General features: G+C 35.3%; 1 protein-coding gene across 7 annotated transcripts in view; it reads left to right on the top strand.

The window, feature by feature from the left end:
• DOP1A (DOP1 leucine zipper like protein A) overlaps positions 1-20,899 on the top strand; it is a 90,928-nt gene that overhangs the window by 42,478 nt on the left and 27,551 nt on the right. For 6 of the 7 annotated variants that reach the window (XM_046674718.1, XM_046674722.1, XM_046674717.1 and 3 more), the window contains 10 exons: positions 501-621; positions 2,720-2,839; positions 4,594-4,708; positions 5,418-5,651; positions 10,106-10,727; positions 11,366-11,640; positions 12,802-12,954; positions 14,823-14,923; positions 16,322-16,581; positions 18,267-20,256. In XM_046674718.1, the coding sequence (XP_046530674.1) occupies positions 501-621; positions 2,720-2,839; positions 4,594-4,708; positions 5,418-5,651; positions 10,106-10,727; positions 11,366-11,640; positions 12,802-12,954; positions 14,823-14,923; positions 16,322-16,581; positions 18,267-20,256 (3,991 nt within the window). The remainder of the gene's footprint in view (positions 1-500; positions 622-2,719; positions 2,840-4,593; positions 4,709-5,417; positions 5,652-10,105; positions 10,728-11,365; positions 11,641-12,801; positions 12,955-14,822; positions 14,924-16,321; positions 16,582-18,266; positions 20,257-20,899) is intronic. The other variant, XM_046674723.1, reaches the window with a different exon arrangement.

Genomic DNA, 20,899 nt, shown 5'->3' with positions numbered 1-20,899 from the left:
AAACAGAAAATAAAGTTTAATAAATAATTTAATAAAAAACAGTAATAAAGGTTAGCCTCGTGCATTTCTGTATTTAAATTAACAGTAGTAATAATATTGGTAGCATTTGTTGAATGCTCATATATCCTGGGAGCTATGCTACCCACCTTACAAGTACTCTTCCTAACCCTGACAACAGTCCTGTAAGTTTATTACTATCCTCCTTCTAGATGAGGAAACTGAAGCTCAAAGAAGTCAAATATCTTCTCCAAGGTGAGAGAGCTATGAACTGGCAAAACCAATTTCTCTGATTTTGTAATTTCTAGTATGTCAACCTATAGTTAAATAAACTTTTGTTCAGTTATTTACTGTTAGCTTGTCAAAATGTGAAGGTTAGCTTCAGGAAAAAAAACACTTTTTAAAAAATACTTGTTTTAAAGCATTCTGTAATTGGGCTGATTTTCAGATAATCATGATTTGTCAATGCTAATTATTATCTTCAATGTGTATATTAATTTTAGGACCTGTAATTCTAGAAGATGTCCTAATCGAAGTGTTTAGAACATTATATTCTCAATGTAAAGCAGAACTGGACCTTCAGATGGAACCAGCCTTCAGCAAGGATCATGCTCAGCTAAGCAGGTGGATTACCAAAAAATTAAGCCCGTCGCAAAGGTGTCCTCATTTACTAATATTCATAAAGTGGACACTACTCTATGAAGTTTGTGTTCTGAAGGAGTAAACTGATTTAAAATATCACTGTATTTTGGTAATATGAGCTCTCATCATTGATTGCACTGATCTTTCAAACAGGCATTTACAGCATGACTGCTGTATGGTAGAACCACCACAGCCCAGGGTTGGTTCTCAGTCTCACCAGTTTCAAAAACGAGATTTTAGCAGTTAGTGTAAAAATATAGATTCCAGGGAGTTTATTCACACCCACCAAACTCACAAGAGATTAACTACACCTTGTCAGTTAATGGGAGTTGTACCTTGCTTGGTAACTAGGCTTGGTTGTTTGCATGGGGTAGTGCCTCTTCATGACTTGACACTCAGGCAACCAAATCATGGAAAAAGACTTGAACGCAGAGTTAAGTGAATCAAAGGGCACCGAGTGTTTTTTGAAGAAATTTTTTTTCAAATTATGGTTATTTCTTCTCTCAGATATATATAAATATATATACTTTTTGAATGCCTGGGACAAGTCATATAAAATTAGCATATCCTATTCTCTAAGGCAGCAATAAGATACATGTTGACCAAGTCGTAATTTTTCATTTCTTCTCTATTTTAAGCAGCCCACCTCTTTTCCAGTCTTATCTGTCATAATATGACAAAGGTTCCAACACTACAATTTCTTTTATATAGCTTGCTTTTCATTAGTGTCTCTTTGGTGAGACTTTGGAGAAAATGTACTTTTATATGTTAAAATATTTTAAGATACGTTTTTGTTTTTTTGGTGAGGAAGGTCGGCCCTTGGCTAACATCTGTTGCTAATCTCCCTCTTTTTTCCTGAGGAAGATTGTTGCTGAACTAACATCTGTGACAATCTTCCTCTATTTTGTATGTGGGATGCTGCCACAGCATGGCTTGATGAGCAGTATATAGGTCTGCTCCAGGAATCCGAACCCATGAACACCAGGCTACCAAGGTGGAGCACACGAACTTAACCACTACGACATCAGGCCATCCCCTTAAGACTGTTTTTGATTTCTGATAAATATGGTCCCCTGTAATTTTTGTTTGAGGAGTTAATAGTGACTAACCTGATACTCTATTTCATTCTGTACTCTGCCTGATAATTTATATTGCCTCGTAGAAGTATTTAATTAGTCTCTTGTGCTCTAACTTGCTATTGCATTGACAGTACCACATTATTTTTAAAAACAAGTGGGTTTTTTTTTTTATTTCGCTGAGGAAGATTCACCCTGAGCTAACATCTGTGGCAGTCTTCCTCCATTTTTTAGCATGTGGGCCACCAGCACAGCATGGCTACTAACAGAGCAGTGTAGGTCCACACCTGGGAACTGAACCTAGGCTGCCAAAGCAGAGCATGCTGAACTTAACCACTAGGCCACCAGTGCTGGCCCTAGAACCAGTGTTTTTAATTGTTAGGAAAGATGGCAGGAGATGGTAGATAGGTGGGTAGTTAATAGGCTAAAGGATTCCCGCTTGAAATAATAAAGTTATTTTTCCCTGATGGAACTTCAATAATAATGGCTATTTATAGTGTTAGCTCTTTTTGGTTTTCAGGCTAAGAATAATTTGATTGAAACTCACCAAAATAAACTTAACCTTTCTTAAGCAAATCCTGAAGAGCACAGGAAATCAGACAAAATTATTTCACAGTCAAGGCTGTCAAAATCATATGACTACTCAGTTTATATGTGCAAGGGAAACAAAAGAATTTAATGCCACATGAACAGTCAGGCACTCAAAATAGTTCAAAAAGAATTTGTTCTTTTGCCAGAAGCACAGCTGTTTTTTCTTAGGTGGGGCTAATTTCTGATCTTGGTCATACATTTGAGTTGTGAACACTCAAATTTGAAAAATAACTACACATAAAATAATAGAGTGACAGTAGATAAAAATTATTTGTTGCATTTTTCTCACTAGCAAGTTTTCTAGCAACTACTTAGGAATGTATACTGCCCTAAATAGCATTGCACTCACATTTAAAGTTGAAAAAAATAAATGTTAATATTTATTAGTTTTTGTTTTTCTTTTCCTTTTTTAGTAAATTAAGGGAAAATAAGAAAACAGCAGAGCTGATTAAAACTGCCAACCTTCTTTTTAACTCCTTTGAGCCTTATTATATGTGGGATTACGTTGCACGTTGGTTTGAAGAGTGTTGTAGGTATGTTAAACTGTTTCATTCATTTTAATTTAATAGCATCCAGAGCCAGCTTTTGCCTTTTATGTGTTTTTTTAAGTTCTTGACTCTAAGGAAAAGAATGTTCTTTTATACCTTCTACTACTGACAACTATTAATTATTTAATAGTCATAATCTGGCTCTATCATGTCACTTTAGAATGTGGAATCATTGCTCATATAATCTCATATGAATTGCAAAGGAGTTTAGAGATGAGTTATTCAGTCACCAGCATGGATAAAAGATTTTCCCTATAATAAGCCGGTTTTTCTTTGTTGTAGAGAAAATAGCAAATTTTGGGCTGCTGACTCAACACACTTTCCCAAAATGATTTCCTCTTTGAATAACAAGAAATCCCTTGGTCACTCTTGTGTTTTTAAAGCCATTAAACCAGCCCATATTGTTCCTGGTGAGTGATGAAAGCCCTTCACCCCTTAGGACATAAAGCTTAAAAAATGCTATGAAAACCCAGGAACACTAGTGAACCTGAGTGGAATCTCTATCTGGATTCCAGACCAAATCCTTTCAGAACGAAATTAACCTCTCAAGTCTCTGGAGCATGTAGTCAAAAAGTAAGCGTTTGCAATCTCAGAATTACAAGTCTTTTAAAAATATAAATGCTGATGTGCTATGTTAATCTTTTAACGATTTAGAAAGTTGCTTGCTTACTCACTCAGCAGATACTGAGCACCTAGTTGAAAAGCACTGTGTGAGGCATATAAACAGTCCCTATTTTCAGAGACTTTATGGTGAGAACAAGTAAGACATGCACATGTGTATTCCTAGTATTAAATTAAAAGTTATAAATTCCTTAATAGAAAGCTTAAAATGTGGTAGGAATATATAGGAATTATGAGTATATTTTTGCTACCTAGCCCTCATTTCTACATTCATAGACACACACATCCATCCTTCTTTAGCCAACTCGGACTGTTACTTGAACACAGATTAACTTTCCTGCTGCTGAGCCTTCACTCATGCTATTTCTTCTGAAATAGTCTTCGCCTTGCCCATCTGGTAAGGTCCTAAACAGAGTTCACCCACCTTTCCTTAACCTTCCATGACTCCCTCAAGTCTCTCATTAGAATCATCTTCTCCTATACGGTCACATTGTTACATTTATTTGTCTATATGCTTATATTTCTTGCTGGTTGGGGACTATATCATAGTCTTACTGAACTTTGTGTCTTCAGAGTGTAGGGCAATGTATGGTCATAGGGTTAATATGATTTCATGTGAATATTTGTTGGAGGAATGATCCTATTACTTGGGTCAGAAGAGGCTTCCTGGAAGAGGTAACATTTGATCTCAAACCTTGAAGGAAGGATGCATTCTGGATATGAGAGAATGAGGTTGGGGAGGATGGCAATCCAGGAGGACAAATTTGTATAAACAAAGGCCCTGAGGTTAGAAATCAAGCAGCAAATAATCCATTTTAAGTAGGAAATGATATCTATAGTGGGAGCAATGGGAAATAAGTCCCCCCAAATGAGACCTATCTACGACACTTAAAGTGCAGATTGGGAGTTATAGGGAGAGGTTAAGCTTAGAAATCTCGCTTTGGGAATTTTCCATGTAGAGCTACAGTAGGTCGTGGAGGAAAGGAATGTACTTCATCGGGAACATTACCCTGTGTGTCCCAGTGTTGACTTGACCCTCATTAAGAAGACAATGATGTTGTCACATGTATTCATTTCAGTTGACAGTATACTTGTTAAAGTGGACTTTGTCCTTTTAGGAGGACGCTGCACGCCAGACTTCAGATTGGGCCTGGAGACAGTAGCGAGTCATCTGAGTTACAGCTGACCAGTTTCTGCCTGCTGGTGGATTTTTTATTGGATATAGTTTCTTTGGTAAGATCACCATGGTAAAAAATTATTAAGGAAATCTAACATAGTTTAAATATTTCATGTTGGAGACAAACCTTATCTTCAAATAAATTTCGTCTTTAAAATTAGATTGATTTTCTTTCCCTTTGGCATAGCTTTTTTTCATAAGATTTTCCAAGTGTTTTTTGTCCTCTGACATATATATATATTACATATACAAGTCTTACCTAATATATGGAATATACTTTATAATTGCATGTTATTGAAATCTTAAATGTTTAGTGTATAATGATCTAATGCTGCATTTGTATTTATTAATGATTCTTTCTATTAAATTAAGACTGTTGGAAACTTTTCCCCTTATCTTTTCTCTCAATTCTTTGCTTTCTCATTTTGAAGCCTACTAGAAGTATGAGGGTGCTGTGTCAGGTATGACATTCAGCCTGTTTTGTTTTTAACTGATTGCATTTACGTTTGTTATAATTCCAGTGATGTAGCAGATAAAACTGGGGTTATTTTATAATATATGCTTTGAAGTACATAAATTGAGAATTTGGGAATAGAAGTTTTATGTCATTAATAACAAAATGACCATACAATGTTAAGAGCATGATACATATATTATAGTTGAGTAAAATTATTTCCTTTTTTGTATAGATTAAATGTAAATAAAATAACATAACTTTTGTATTATACATTGTTTAAGCTTTTCTCATTTCCTTTTTATTTTCAGGAGACTTACATTGAAATCCAGACAGAACACTTGCCCCAGTTGCTGCTCAGGATGGTTTCTGCCCTGACAAGCCATCTCCAGACATTGCACTTGTCTGAACTCACAGATTCACTCAGGCTCTGCTCAAAGATCCTTAGCAAGGTTCAACCTCCACTGTTATCTGCCAGCACAGGAGGTGTGTTGCACTTTCCAAGTGGGCAGAACAACTCAGTCAAAGAATGGGAAGACAAAAAGGTAATGTGAACTATTAATTTTGGTATTACACTAGTTATATTTCTTCAAAGCCAAACAGTTTCTGAGTAAAATCACTTATACATAACCATTTGAATGTTAGTGAGTCTTTCCTAGATCCAAATGTTGTGGCAGTAGACCGTCCTGTAGGCTTTTGGCTCTGGTGTAGTTTAACTGTCTGTATCAGCGCTTTCCAATAGAAATATAATGCAAACAAAATACGTAATTTTTAATTTTCTGGTAGCCACATTAAAAAAAGCAAAAAGAAACAGGTGAAAATAATTTTAATTATATTTTATTTAGCCCCATATAGCTAACTTATTATCATTTCAACATGTAATCAATCTAAAATTGATGTAATATAAAAACATTAGATATTTTACATTCTCTTTTGTACTGTCTGCAAAATTCCGCTCTGTATTTTACACTTACAGCACATCCTCATTCAAAGGCTAAATTTTTATCAGAAATACTTGATCTGTATTTAATTTCATAAAATTTACGTTTGAAAAATTAGATTCACATACCCAAGTTGTCCTAAATATACTTAAAGGTTTTCTAATAAGTTACCAATTTTTAAATTTTAATTAAAATTAATTGAAATAAATTTAGTTCCTCTGTCGGATTTCTAAGTGCTCACTAGCCACATGTGGCTAGTAGCTACCATATTGGACAGCAGGTTTGTCATCTAAACTTTACTGGTCCCTTTCATATATACACTAAACTTTTGACATGCGCTTCTTGAAATCCATAATCTTTTTACTCTCCTCAGTCTTCCAGATTCTTAATGCTTACTGTATGATGTTGAATAGAGTTACAGTAATTTTAATGTCTCTCATTAGTAACATACTTAAATACCTATAAAACACCTATGGAAAAATCAATATTCAAAGCTTTCAGGTTTATAATACTAAAATATTTTTAAGCAAATATTAATGAAAACATTCAATGGAATTATATAATTCCATTGAATTTAGACACGGGGCACTGTGTTAAAATGAAGATTTAAACATTTCTAGTGTATAAGATTCATTACTGAAATCCTGTATTTGTATAGCTGCCCCAACTTCTTTTCAGTTGCTTTTTTATCTTTTTCAGCCAGGCACAATATATTATCAGGATGATTTCAGACAACGTTTCCCATCAAGTATTAATCCTAAAACTTTTTTCTTCGTCCTTCTGAATATATTGCTTTTCATATATGAAATGAACATTACTGATCCTTAATCAGTTTCAATATATCCCAGGATCATCCTACATAAAGCAAAACCAGTCTCTCTTAATTTCCTTCCTACCTGCTTATTATTTATATGTGAGATTCTGTTATGCTATTCTGGTATGATATGATTCTATTGCTGGGAAATTCATTTTGTTGTGTTGTTTTTCCATAATTTATGCCTCTAGAATCTTTTTAAAAGTAAAACTAAAACACGTCTTAACTGCTTTTGAAGCTTTGGTTTTTATTTGAGTGAGATTAATGAGAGTGAGGGAAGGATCTTAGCCTTCTCTCAATAGCATATTCAAATATGTTCATATTTACTATGTTGAAAACATCTGGAGGCATTTATTGATGGTTACAGATAAGATAAATGGGAATATCCATTCATGTTAAATGAAATACAATTAAATAGTATACTTGTTTAAAAAATACAATGATTCATTAACCTTAGAGTATGCTTACCCCTCCACCTTGGGTTTTCTTATATAGTTCCAGGGCATATTTGTTGTTTCCTATTTTTCACTGAAGCACAATGGTATTATCTTTTCTGAGATGTGTGTGTGAAAACTGATCGTATTTGAAATCTGAGGGTACTTTCTGTATTCCTCTTCTGAAAGTATAAGTGAAGGAATGATTCCTTAAAAAATTATAAATCTAATTTTGTCTCTGTGCACTTGGTACATTTTTGTAAAATCGGATATTGGATCTCTATACCCAAATGTCCAAAATATGTAATTCTTTTCTATTTTCAGAAAGACATTTCAGTATAAAATAATTTGAAACATGGTTATATAATAGAGACAATACAGCTAAATATTATAAATATATGCAAGTTTAACTGAATGCATAGCTTGAATTGTAACATAATATTGTCTCTTGTTTTATGATCCTTATATAAAAAAGATCAATACAGAAATAAACTTTATAGTATTAAGCTAATGACAATCTTACCATTTAAGTAAGACTTCTTTTTAAAATGTGTTAAGATTTTAGATGATTAACCTTTCAAAAGAGAAAAATTGATAATTAAGTTCAATTCTGATACCTGCCTCTAAACTTTAACATTATAATATGAAAAGTTGTCATACTGTTATAGATATAGTGGTATGCTATGGTGAAATGAGCATGAAGTTTAGAATCACCTAATCTGAGCTCTTCTACTAACTACTAAGCTTATTTGCTATAACCTTGGGCACATTTTTTTTTTTTTTTTTAACTTCCCTGAGCCTCAGTTTTCTTACCTTTGAAATAGAGAAAACAGCCTCTCTTCATTCAGCACCCACTCTGTATAAAGCACTGGATATCCAGAGGTGAAGTAGGTATTCCCTACCCTTCTCAACCCTTTCTTTTGGAAAGTTGGGAGACACACGTTCAACAAATAATTGCACATTGAATTATAGTTGTGATAAATGTATGAAGGAAAATGTAGCGTGGTGGGAATGTGGAAAATGGGCTGATCTAACCTAGATTAGGGCCTCAGGAAGACTTTCTTGAGGAAGGATTGTTTGAGTGAAGCCCTGCAGGAATTGGGGTAGGAGTGAGGCAGAAAGAAGAGAGCGCTTGACAGAGGAAGGAGCGTTCACAAAGGCTCTTAGGCGGAAAGGAACACTATGCAGATAGTGAGGGGGAGTGTGGCTGTTGAGGTAGGCAGGGGCCAGGTCTTACGGAGCCTTTTTCACTGTACTAAGGCTTTTATTCCTTATCTTAGGAGCATTGGGAAGATACTGAAGGTTTGAAAGAGGCAAGTGACATAATCAGATTTGTGTATTAGAAAGATTATTTTGCCTGCAGTGTGGAGTACGGATCTGAGAGACAAAAATGAATGTGGGGAGACCTGCAGTAGTGCAGGTGAGAGGTGGTGGTAATGTGCTAACAAGATGGGAGAGTGAAGACAGAGAGAAATGTATGGTTTAGCCATAGATTTAGGAGGAAAAATCAATTAGCCATAGTAATGGATTGGTAAGGGTAATGAGTGATCACTAACACTTATTGTTTGTTAACTGTCAGGTGCTTTATATAGACTGTCTTAATTCATCCTCATAACAACTGTAAAATATAGGAATTATTATCTTAATTATACAGATGAGGAAACCGAAGTTTGGAGAGGTTAAATAACTTGCCATGCTAGTAAGTGGCAAAGCCTTAGCTGACTCATGGCCAGCACCCAAAACCACCCTGCTGCAGTGAATGGAGGGGAAGTGTGAAGGAGAAGTGGAGAAGGTACAAGAATCACTGCTTAGGTTTCTCTCTTGCTGATTTGATGCATGGTGTATGATTCACTAAAGTAAGGAACATTGGGTGAGACCTCGCTTTGTAGCAGCAGAGAAGTTGGTGTGTATCTTCAGTGATCTTCAATAAGATCTCTTTTTAATGACCTTAGTCAAATTCAAATTATGCTCTAGCCTAATCACCCAAGAAAAGCATGATATATACAACTTTTGTTTACTTAAACTAAGCCAGAAAATATGCTTGATGATTATACTCATCCTATCATTATAGGGAGGGAATGGTTAATCAATTCCAGCTCTACTTCAGTAGCTAGTTCATTTTTTGTTTATATTGTAATTGTCTCTTATCTTCTCCTCTAGATTGCAAACTATTCCTTTTATTCCTACTACCTAACACAGTGTCTGGCATATTATGTGGATTTAGTAACTGTGAAAGCATGAAAGATTAACAGCAAACATCTAAGTGGTACTTTATATATTGAAGACAGAAATTTCACATTCATGTAGTCCTGAACAGATGACCTATTAGATTTTATGTCTGGTTTTTAAAATGTTTTTGTTTTTGTTTTTTACCTTACATGTTTCGTTCCTTGCGTTATTTGGATATTAGGAAAATTACATTGTTTGGACATTAGGAAAGTGGTTTCATGAAGTAGATTGAATAAATTGTTAGTCATTTGAGAACAAGCATATGGATCCTGGAGATTTGTACATACAAATTTTACCCTCAAGAATCTGACCTTATGCTATGCATGTAGTGAATAATAAATACTTAGTGAATGACTTTATATTAATATACTCATTAGAACCATATTCATATTTCCTGTTCATTATCATAGACATATGATTCAATTGTAGAAACTATTTTGAGATTCAACCAAGTATGTACATTAAGTTGTGAATACTCTAATCTAAAACTGACTTCTCTCAAAACATGGCCATTTCTAATTTTTAATTCCCAATATATACATTTAGCTACTCAGCCTTATACTCTTTGTAATCTCTACTAGGTATCATCAGTTTCTCTTGAAAATCCTACTGAAGTGTTTGAAGATGGAGAAAATCCACCTAGTAGTCGATCATCAGAGAGTGGATTCACTGAGTTCATACAGTATCAAGCAGACCGAACTGATGATATTGACAGAGAACTGAGTGAGGGACAGGGGGCAGCTGCCATCCCAATTGGTAGCACATCCTCTGAGACAGAAACAGCCTCCACTGTGGGATCCGAAGAAACTGTCGTCCAGCTCCCTTCCATAGTCACTCAGGGGACAGCACCCCGAAGTGGGAAGACAGCCCAAAAGACTGCAATGCAGTGCTGTTTGGAGTATGTCCAACAGTTTCTCACTAGACTTATCAACCTCTACATCATTCAGAGTAACTCTTTTTCTCAGGCTTTGGCTACAGAGCAGCAAGGGGATCTCAGTCGAGAGCAAGGAGAGACTTCAAAATGGGACAAAGATTCACATGGAGATGTAAAAGAGAGACATATAAATAAACAAAAAACTTCAAAAGAATACCTTTCTGCCTTCCTTGCTGCCTGTCAGCTCTTTTTGGAGTGCTCAAGTTTCCCAGTTTACATTGCTGAGGGGAACCATACCGCAGAGTTACATTCTGAAAAATCAGAGACTGGTAAGGTCATCTCTGTTTTATTTATATTTAAATATTTTCTATGGCATGCTTTTTCTTTTTTAAGAAGCACTCATATTAAATCCGGACTTTTTTTTTCAGCCAGTTAATTTTTAAAAGTGTTACTTTAATTTGTAGATTTTTTTAACAAAATATTGTCATTACGGGGAGATTGAAATGTTAGAAAATTTTGTGATTTTGTTATCTTTCACTTTGCTTGCAAGTAAGTATAAGGTAAGAAAGAAATCAGCTCCTTTCTCTGAAGAAAAGGAATATAACGTTTAGATCTACTGGTTTCCTTTATTATGACTAGTATCATGTGTGTTTACCTTTATTGGAATTTTTATATAAACACACACATAGTACAGTAAACATAATGTTTGATTAATCTACTGTCTTTTAGGACAGGAAAATAGATTGTATAACTTGGCATAAGAAATACATATTAAAAAAGTTTATGAAATTCTCATTGCTGCTTTATTTTCTTAAAGCTACAGGTGAGAAACCATGGTTTTGTTAAAAGATCAAGGCCTAAAGGAATTAAGTAGAGGTGCTTTGTTTTTTGAAATTAACTTGGAAGTTAGAGTATGTGTGAAAGCTTTAGTGGGATGACCTCTGTTGGCTTCCATCTTTTGTTTCAGACTGGGAGCATGTGCAGCCTCCATTGTGGCTCCAGACTCTGATGAATGCTTGTAGCCAAGCGAGTGATTTCAGCGTGCAGAGTGTTGCTATTTCACTAGTCATGGACCTGGTGGGCTTGACACAGTCTGTGGCCATGGTCACTGGGGAAAACATCAACAGTGTGGAGCCTGCACAACCCTTAAGTCCAAACCAGGGAAGAGTAGCTGTGGTTATTAGGCCTCCCCTCACTCCGGGCAATCTGAGGTACATAGCTGAGAAGACTGAATTTTTCAAGGTAAATTCTAAGAAATACATGCCTAAGGTGATACTTGACCTAGTTTGCTTAGCAGAGATTTTAAAGATGATAATCAGGCTTAATTGAACACTTCTTAATATCATATCATATAGAAAAAATACCACACTTGATCTCTACTGCTTTGGCCATCTTCTCCTCAGTTTTCTGAGGAGAAAAAAGATAAGGATGAGGGAAGCCTTAGGGTAAAGAAAGGCAAGTATTAAGGCATTAAGGCCATGGAAGAAATAATTTCAGCTAAAAAAGAGGAAAGCTCATTTATGCAGTAAAACTTACTTCCAGATGAAGTGGTTGTGAACTTTTGCTTTTCAGAGTACAACTGCAGCTCTCCAAAAGCAAAAGTTTTCCTGACTCTGTATTGTCTCATTATCATCTGTGGTGTATTATGTCATTCAGAAAAAAATGCATTCTTTAATTTCTGTCACAACAGTGCAGATATTCTCTACATACAAAGAATATCAAGTATATTTGAATTGTATTACATCTTAAGCAGGTGGATTCTTTATGCACGAAAGATAAAAATTTTTAAAATCTGATTTCAAGTCATTGTGCCCCTCTGGATAGTTCCCTCTACTAGATTAGAGTTGATTTCTATAACATTGTGGTGGTAAATCGTGAAGATTGTTGCATTTTTATTAATGCTGTCATAGATCATCAAATGCTGCATTAACAAATGTAGCTCTGAAATACATATGACCTATTTTGTATGTCTTAAGTAGTTTGGGTATTTGGACTATGAATTATATTTCACTTTGCAGCATATAACCGTAAATATTAAATTACATTCAATGTGGGATTTGTATCCTCTTAAGGAAGATAATATATTCTAGCATCACTTTATTAAATTTCACTAAAATAGTGAAATGGGGTCTTATCTTGGCCCTGCAGAAAGTGCTTACATGTCTGATGTTTAAAATAAATGTTATTAAAGCACTATCATAAGAGGTTTTAAGGGCCTGGATGACCAGAAAGTGGACAGATGGAAAGCTACACTTTTAAAAGTCATCCCAGTGGTATAATGAGTATTAAAGACCTTCCAGGTCTGGCAGTCAGAGACTTGTTTGTACCTAATAGGAAATGTTTGTTAAATAAATTTTTGTTTATGGTTTTATAACACTGTCACTTTTATATCCTTTTCTATAGCGTGTAGCTTTAACATTGTGGGACCAGCTGGGAGATGGGACGCCTCAGCACCACCAAAAGAGTGTGGAACTGTTTTATCAATTACATAACTTGGTTCCTTCTTCTAGCATCTGTGAGGATGTTATAAGTCAGCAGTTAACCCATAAAGATAAGGTAAATTTGTCTCTTCTTATCCTGTGCTCTCTCCCCGCCTCTGCTCTCATTATACCAAAAGGTAAATTAAGGAAATTCTAGGAGAATGATTACAGCTAGTATCTGAATAAGAGATAGTATAGTTTCATTCAGAGTGATCTTAGTATCTTTAAAATAAATGCGTTCTGTTCTTTTTAGAGGAAAATTATTTACAAAAACATCAGTAATATGAAAAATCAAGCAAGCCAGAATCAAATGCTGGGTTTATTTCTTAGTTCAGGACACCTGTTATGGGTAGTGATGATTAAAGTTGTTGCTGGTCCAAGTTCTTGAGTCATTTAAAGAGAAATCGATGGCCTCGATGAAATTGTTGGACACATTAACTGATACTATATGGGAAAAGAAATAATGTGTTTTAAGTTACATTAATAAGCTATAGAATGGTAGTATGTAAAGTTACATTATTTTCGTTATAATAAATATCCAAAATAAGGATTTTGAATCCTATTGTAGAGGAAGTGATACATAAGTCAGTTACAGTAAAGATGGCTGAGCTATGAGTGGGCCTGAGAAGAAGCCAGAGCATTCGTTATCACTGACTTCTTCAGGGTAACTTAATGAAGTTTCTGGTCTTCCTGTGCCTGCTCTGTAATACAAATTTAAGATTTTATGAACAGCCTTTAGAAGTGGACTGCCCCAATTTTAAAAAACTAAATGCTAGTGAGTTTGAATGGGCCACATTAAAAAAGGCTTTGTAATGAATAAATGAAGCATTTGGCAAGAGAGGAAGTGCAAATGAAGGAGTAAATGAGAAGAATGAAAAGTTTATTCCAAGGAAAATGTTAAAATTCTATTTCTGCTTCAACATATTCTTTCAAAATTGTTCAGAAATAAAATTTTAAATAAAGCCTTGTATTTTAATAATTTTTTTCCATTAAGTATAAATCTAGGACAAACTATATACTGTTTACGTGTGCAATATTTTGTTTGTAAAGAAATACTAACTTCTGAATAAAAGATATCATAAATCCATGAAAAAAATTTAAATACCTGTTATTACTTACTTTTATTTTTACATGTTTGTAATGGTTGATGTATAAACGTAGGCTTCATAGGAAAAGTGTTTATTAAGCCCACGAAAAAGCAAACATTCCTCTGACCTATCACAAGCAATTTAGACAGTTGGAATCCCTGATTTGAGGGGCCTTTACTTGAAGGATAGTCTATATGGAAAGACTATAAAAATTTTGGTAATATAAGTTAATTATAAATAGTGATTAATACATGTTCCTTATCTAATACCAAATGCTGGTCTTTCTAAATAATTTATTTTTGCATCGTTATGTCCATTGTTGTCTTAACGCTTAATCTTTTCCAAATAATCCCAAAAGTGGCGTAATATTCTTTTTATAGAAATAATGTTTTAGATGTTTAAATTTATAAGTGATGATAAATTCATTTGGGATTAATATATAATTTCTGGAAGCAAAGGTATATAGTTGTGTAAAATCAATTTTGACTACTAAGCATTTATATTAAAATCAGGGAAAGCGCTTCCTATTCTCAAGGTATCTTGACATGCATGTTATTAGCTCTTTCTATCCCCTGTTATGAAATTATCTAGTAAATTGATTTCCTAGTCTAAACTAAATAATAATTATCTATGAGTCAGTGTGAGATGCTCCTTTAGGTTTAATATTTCTGTGTATATTTAAGTATTTTCTACTTTTCTATGTCCATAAAAAAAATAAGTTTATTGCAGCATGTATTAGAGTACTGTGAATGTTGAACATAATACTCTCTCTTAAGTGGCTACTTTGATTTTACTAAAATCACTTAATATCTTCAAGAGAGAATAAAATAATTTAATCTGCCATATTCCTCCTCAGAAAATAAGGATGGAAGCACATACAAAGTTTGCAGTTCTTTGGCATCTAACAAGGGACCTCCATATAAATAAGTCTTCATCTTTTGCACGTTCTTTTGACAGGTTGGTTATATTTTATATTCAGATTTTATAGTCGGATATCGTAATGTCTCTTTTCTTGAATCCTCTGGTTATTTTGGCAGGAGTAGGCAATAGCAATTTACAAATTTTATAAATAGAATTTATAAATTATTGTTGAAAATCTCAGTATATTAAAATGCATGGCATTTTTATTTATCTACCAGATTTTCCCTTTCTAGCTCTGGAGGACCCAGTGCTCCTTCCTTTCATTGGACGACTATTCATTAAGCTCCTACTGTGTGGCAGGTGCCTTTCTCAGGTGTCAGGAATACAGCAATGGATACCGCCTTCTTGAGTCCATATTCACATTGAGTGAAATTACATATAAACAGTAGATTGCATTGTATTTCTCCAGCAGTTATTCTCAATCTTCTGCCTGACCTAGACTTACTAAAATCTACAGCTGAAATACTGACAAACCCCTTCCGTGAATTCAGAGAACCTGTAGCTACCTGAGAGTGCTTTTGCTGTTTGTCTAGATTACTTAGATGACTTATAACCCAAACAAGAGATTTGCATTAAGTTCCAAGGAGATGCTATGTATAGGTAGATTTATATATTGGTATAAGACAGCAGTCTCACCAGCAGGTCTCATAGAGGCGGCCACAAACCTAACTATGCTTAGAGCCCGGCTCAGGATCACGTGTGTGCTCTACTAGATGTTATTTCAGCTGGTGCTTTTCAGGCAGCATTACCATTTTTAAATGACCTGCTGTTGAACCTCTACAATGAACTAGGCCCTGGGCCTAGGTACTTTACAAATACCATTTCTAATTTGATGACTGCCTTTCCTCATCATACCTGTGAGGCAGTGAAGGCCCAGGCAAGTTAAGTGATTTGCCCAAGACCACACATGAGGTAAAGTGGATGGCCCAGATTTGAATCTTGGGTTTTCTGATTCCAAACCATACCTCCATACTTTTTAGAGAAGGTCTTTCCTTGAATTAAGCGCACGCTTTTGACTCATAAAGAGAGTGGGAGCAGAGGAGCATGGACCAGCGTGGAAATAGTGTTGACTTGCAGGGGGTTCAGTATTTGGTGATTTGAACAGGATTATGTTGCTAAAACAAGACTAATTTTCTAATTTTTTTATATTTATCTTATAAAAGTAATGTGTGCTTGTGAAATTTCAAAAAACTCAAGTATATAACAAAAGGGAAAAAGAGTGTTGTCTCCTTTCTCATTGTGTATACTGAGACTGTAGAGATTAAGATTATTAAAATGCTGTGGTCAGAAGTTATCCTGAAATATGATCAGTTTAAAGTAGTTAATTCAAAATAAGAAACATAACTTAGAATAGTGTTAATTTTAGAAAAATTAGTGTGTTATAGTTAAAGTAGGTGTTTTGTTCTTTGTTTTAATTATTGGTGTTTATTGTAGGTCGCTGTTCATCATGTTAGATAGCCTTAATAGTCTCGATGGTTCTACTAGCTCTGTGGGGCAAGCCTGGCTGAACCAAGTCCTACAAAGACATGATATTGCAAGAGTTTTGGAACCACTGCTGTTGCTCCTGCTTCATCCAAAAACTCAGAGGGTTTCAGTGCAGCGGGTACAAGCAGAACGTTATTGGAATAAGGCTCCCTGTTACCCTGGAGAAGAGAGTGACAAGCATTGCATGCAAAATTTTGCATGCAGCAATGGTGAATATCATATGGAAGTAAACATCTTTATTTAGAATTAAGTTATTAAAATAATGTGAGACGTGATCACAAGATTGATTGGCAAGAGAATTGAATGTGAGATTTTTCTCCTTGGGCTTATTTTCTCCCCTCATCATGCAATAGCAGTGCTCACATGGGCCGTGTCAGAATGTATTTCATCAATGACCGTCTTAGATAGAGGATTTGGATCTCTGATCAGTTGACTCTTTCAGGGGAGGAATCAGCACAGCTCTGGTCAGAGAAGAAGTTCTTCAATTTTGATGGAGACACCTTTAGAGTTTATTTAGCAGTCCTGATCCTACAAAGCTTTGTAGATACTTTACTGGGAATTTATAGTAAGCTTATAATGCACGTTTATATTTCATGAGTCATTTTCCTCATCTGTAAAATGTGAATAATAATACCCACCTCTCAAGGCTTTATTGTGAACATTAGATGTAGTCATGTTTGTGGCATGTTTGGTGCAGTGACTGGCATATTATAAGTGTTTGATGACCATTCGCCATTATTACTATGAAATTCACACTTGATAAACTGTCGAGCGATGCTCTCTCTAATACAGTGATAATGGCTCCATAGATTAATTTATTATACTTTAGAAACAAAAGAGTCTCACATATCTCATTTGTATGTCTTGACAAATAACCCTGTGAGGTCAGTAATAAAAAGGTCATTTTTACTGAGCAGGGAGCTGATGCTTAGAAGGCCATAGCTTTCTCAAAGTCCCATGGCTGGTAAATGATGAAGCTGGAACTAAACCATCATGCTCCTACTTCATCTTTAGTGTGTTTCTACAGAGCCTTGGTTCCCTTCTCTAGCTTCCTTCCCACCGCTTCCTCTGAACCTTCTAAGAACACGCTCTACCCTGCTTATTGCCAGAACTTCTTTGTTAGTGCTTTACCTGCCACAGTTCCTGCCTGTCTGCCGAATTGTCACTTTTCCCTCGAGATCAGTCTCACACCTCACCCGTGGTATCATGATGCTTTCCCTGAATTTGATAGCATTTGGTTTGTACTATTCATATGAAACTAAGCCTTCTGCCCTTGCTAAGGAAGGCCATTGACATACTATGGCCCCAAAAGTATAGAAATGGAGGAATGTATTTGTGATCCCCTACTTAGTTTAAACTCCTTGCAGAAAAGAGTGATGTCTTTTCCTTCTCTTACCCTCATTGTCTCCTGGTTTAGGGCATTATTCAGACTAGATAATTCATAAATGTTTGTTGAATTTTATTAAAATCAAGGAGGTTATTTGTGTATTTATACATTAACTATATACTAAACTATTTGAATTCTTAGAAACAGCAAAAGTGAAGGGAAGTATCACACAGGGAGGGAAAAAACGCTAAAATTTTGAACTGCAGTAGAAAGGGTGTCTTGTTTGGGGATTAAGACAAATTTTTATATTTTCTGTTAAATGTGTTCTGTTTAATTCATTTGAATAATAGGCTTTCTATTGTTGAATTGTCTTTATTAAATTCCAGCTAATATTTATCAACATAATTTTCTAACTTAAAACATCTAAATAGTAATAAAGTATAATTTTAATAGGAAAATATAAGTAGATGATGAAACTAATGATTAAAGATCTTGAGTTCAGTGTACATTTCAATTATTTTAATATATTTTATATTTTCCTTCTTTACTATTTTTCTTATATGCCAGTAAGCCAAGTTCAATTCATTGCATCTAAAGGAAATGGTGAGAAGCCACTTTCCATGGACGAGATAGAGAACTTTAGTCTCACTGTTAATCCGTTAAGTGACCGACTTTCCCTTCTAAGTACCAGCAGTGAGACGATTCCAATGGTTGTATCTGATTTTGATCTTCCAGACCAGCCAATTGAAATACTTCAGAGTTCTGACTCTGGGTGTTCACAGTCCTCTGCTGGGGACAGCTTGAGTTACGAAGTTGATCCTGAAAATGTAAATACCCAAGAGGAATCTCAGATCCCAAATGCCAACTCCCCAGATGATGACGTTCAGCAGGTGGTGTTTGACCTAATATGTAAAGTCGTCAGTGGCCTTGAAGCAGAATCTGCATCAGTTACATCTCAGTTAGAAACTGAAGCTATGTCCCCAAAGCACAATGATGCGGATCCAGGCAAGGAGGCAACTAAAAGTGAAGAACAGTTCGCTGAGCGGAGTCAGAGTGTTTTGCTGAGTAACGAAAATTCTCAGTTTCTGTCTCTATCTGCAGAGGGAGGCCATGAGTTCGTGGCAAATGGAATCTCCAGAAATAGCTCCTCACCTTGTATTTCAGGAACCACACAGAATGTCCATGACTCTTCTGTTGCTTCCACAGAAACCAAATCTAGACAGAGGAGTCACAGTAGTATTCAGTTCAGCTTCAAAGAAAAACTATCAGAAAAAGTCTCAGAGAAAGAAACAATTGTTAAGGAGTCAGGTAAACAACCAGGAGCAAAACCTAAAGTCAAACTTGCCAGAAAAAAGGATGATGACAAGAAAAAACCTTCAAATGAAAAACTCAAACAAACCAGTGTATTCTTTAGTGATGGTCTGGATTTGGAGAACTGGTATAGCTGTGGAGAGGGAGAGATTTCTGAAATTGAGAGTGACATGGGTTCTCCAGGATCACGGAAATCTCCCAGCTTCAACATCCATCCTCTCTATCAACATGTGCTTCTGTATCTCCAGTTGTATGATTCATCAAGGACTCTCTATGCCTTTTCTGCCATCAAAGCCATCTTGAAAACTAACCCTATTGCTTTCGTAAATGCCATTTCAACCACTAGTGTAAATAATGCATATACCCCTCAGTTGTCTCTGCTTCAGAATCTGTTGGCCAGACACCGGATTTCTGTTATGGGCAAAGACTTTTATAGTCACATACCAGTGGACTCAAATCATAACTTCCGGAGTTCTATGTACATAGAAATTCTTATTTCCCTCTGCTTATATTACATGCGTAGCCATTACCCAACTCATGTCAAGGTCACTGCACAAGATTTAATAGGCAATCGAAACATGCAGATGATGAGCATAGAAATTTTGACACTACTCTTTACTGAGCTGGCAAAAGTAATAGAAAGCTCAGCAAAGGGTTTCCCTAGTTTTATCTCTGATATGTTATCTAAGTGCAAAGTTCAAAAAGTTATTCTTCACTGTTTGCTGTCATCTATCTTTAGTGCACAGAAGTGGCATAGTGAGAAAATGGCAGGTAAGAATGTGGTTGCTGTTGAAGAAGGTTTCTCAGAGGACAGCCTTATCAATTTCTCAGAGGATGAATTTGACAATGGCAGCACACTCCAGTCACAACTTCTGAAAGTACTTCAGAGGCTCATTGTTCTAGAACACCGGGTAATGACTATCCCTGAAGAGAATGAAACAGGTTTTGATTTTGTGGTATCTGATCTGGAACACATCAGTCCCCATCAGCCCATGACTTCTCTTCAGTATTTGCACGCTCAGCCGATCACATGTCAAGGCATGTTCCTCTGTGCAGTGATACGAGCTTTACATCAACACTGTGCTTGTAAGATGCACCCACAATGGATTGGTTTAATCACATCTACTCTGCCTTACATGGGGAAAGTTCTACAGAGAGTGGTTGTTTCTGTAACGCTACAACTTTGCAGAAATTTGGATAATCTAATTCAGCAGTACAAATATGAAACCGGATTATCTGATAGTAGGTAAGGGTTGATTTTTAACTTTATCATTGACATTTTTCACATATATGATTGCTTAATCATCCCGAAAGTCACAATTTGAGTAAATAAATTAGTTGTTATCAGTAGATTACAAATAGTATTTAGCTTGAGGAGGAGTATCAATAAAAGAATCAAGAATGGAAAGGGAAGGAATATTTAAACAGGCCTTTTTTCTCCTAAGGGCTAAAATTAATTTTAATGGTCTTCTTGACTGAGTTGGCAAAAGTAATAGAAAGTTCAGCAAAGGGTTTCCCTAGGTTTATTTTAATGTTATCTAAATGCAAATCAATTTCACACTAAAGTTATTTTTAAATTACAAATAATTTTATTTATTAATAAATCCTATCTGATTTTATTTCTTCTAGATTTTCATGGTTTGGTGGTAAATTCTATCTGTATCCCCAGGCCATGTTCAAAATTAGTCTGTCAAAAATTAGCCAGATGTTTCATAGACTAGAGTCTGGTTTATCTCCTGTATAACCTCAGCTACTACATGTAAAATATAAGAAAACTGCCTGTATCACTTAATACTGACATGCTGCCATCGTGTGGTTACTCGAGATTTGCTAGCGATATTTGTTTATTTTGTATAGAATTTTTTAGCCAGAAAGAACTTTAGTACATT

This window comes from Equus quagga, chromosome 11, assembly GCF_021613505.1.
Source record: "Equus quagga isolate Etosha38 chromosome 11, UCLA_HA_Equagga_1.0, whole genome shotgun sequence".
NCBI classification, from domain to species: Eukaryota; Metazoa; Chordata; class Mammalia; order Perissodactyla; family Equidae; genus Equus; species Equus quagga.
The sequence above is the reverse complement of the archived record's forward strand: the minus strand, read 5'-3'. Positions and strand labels throughout refer to the sequence as shown.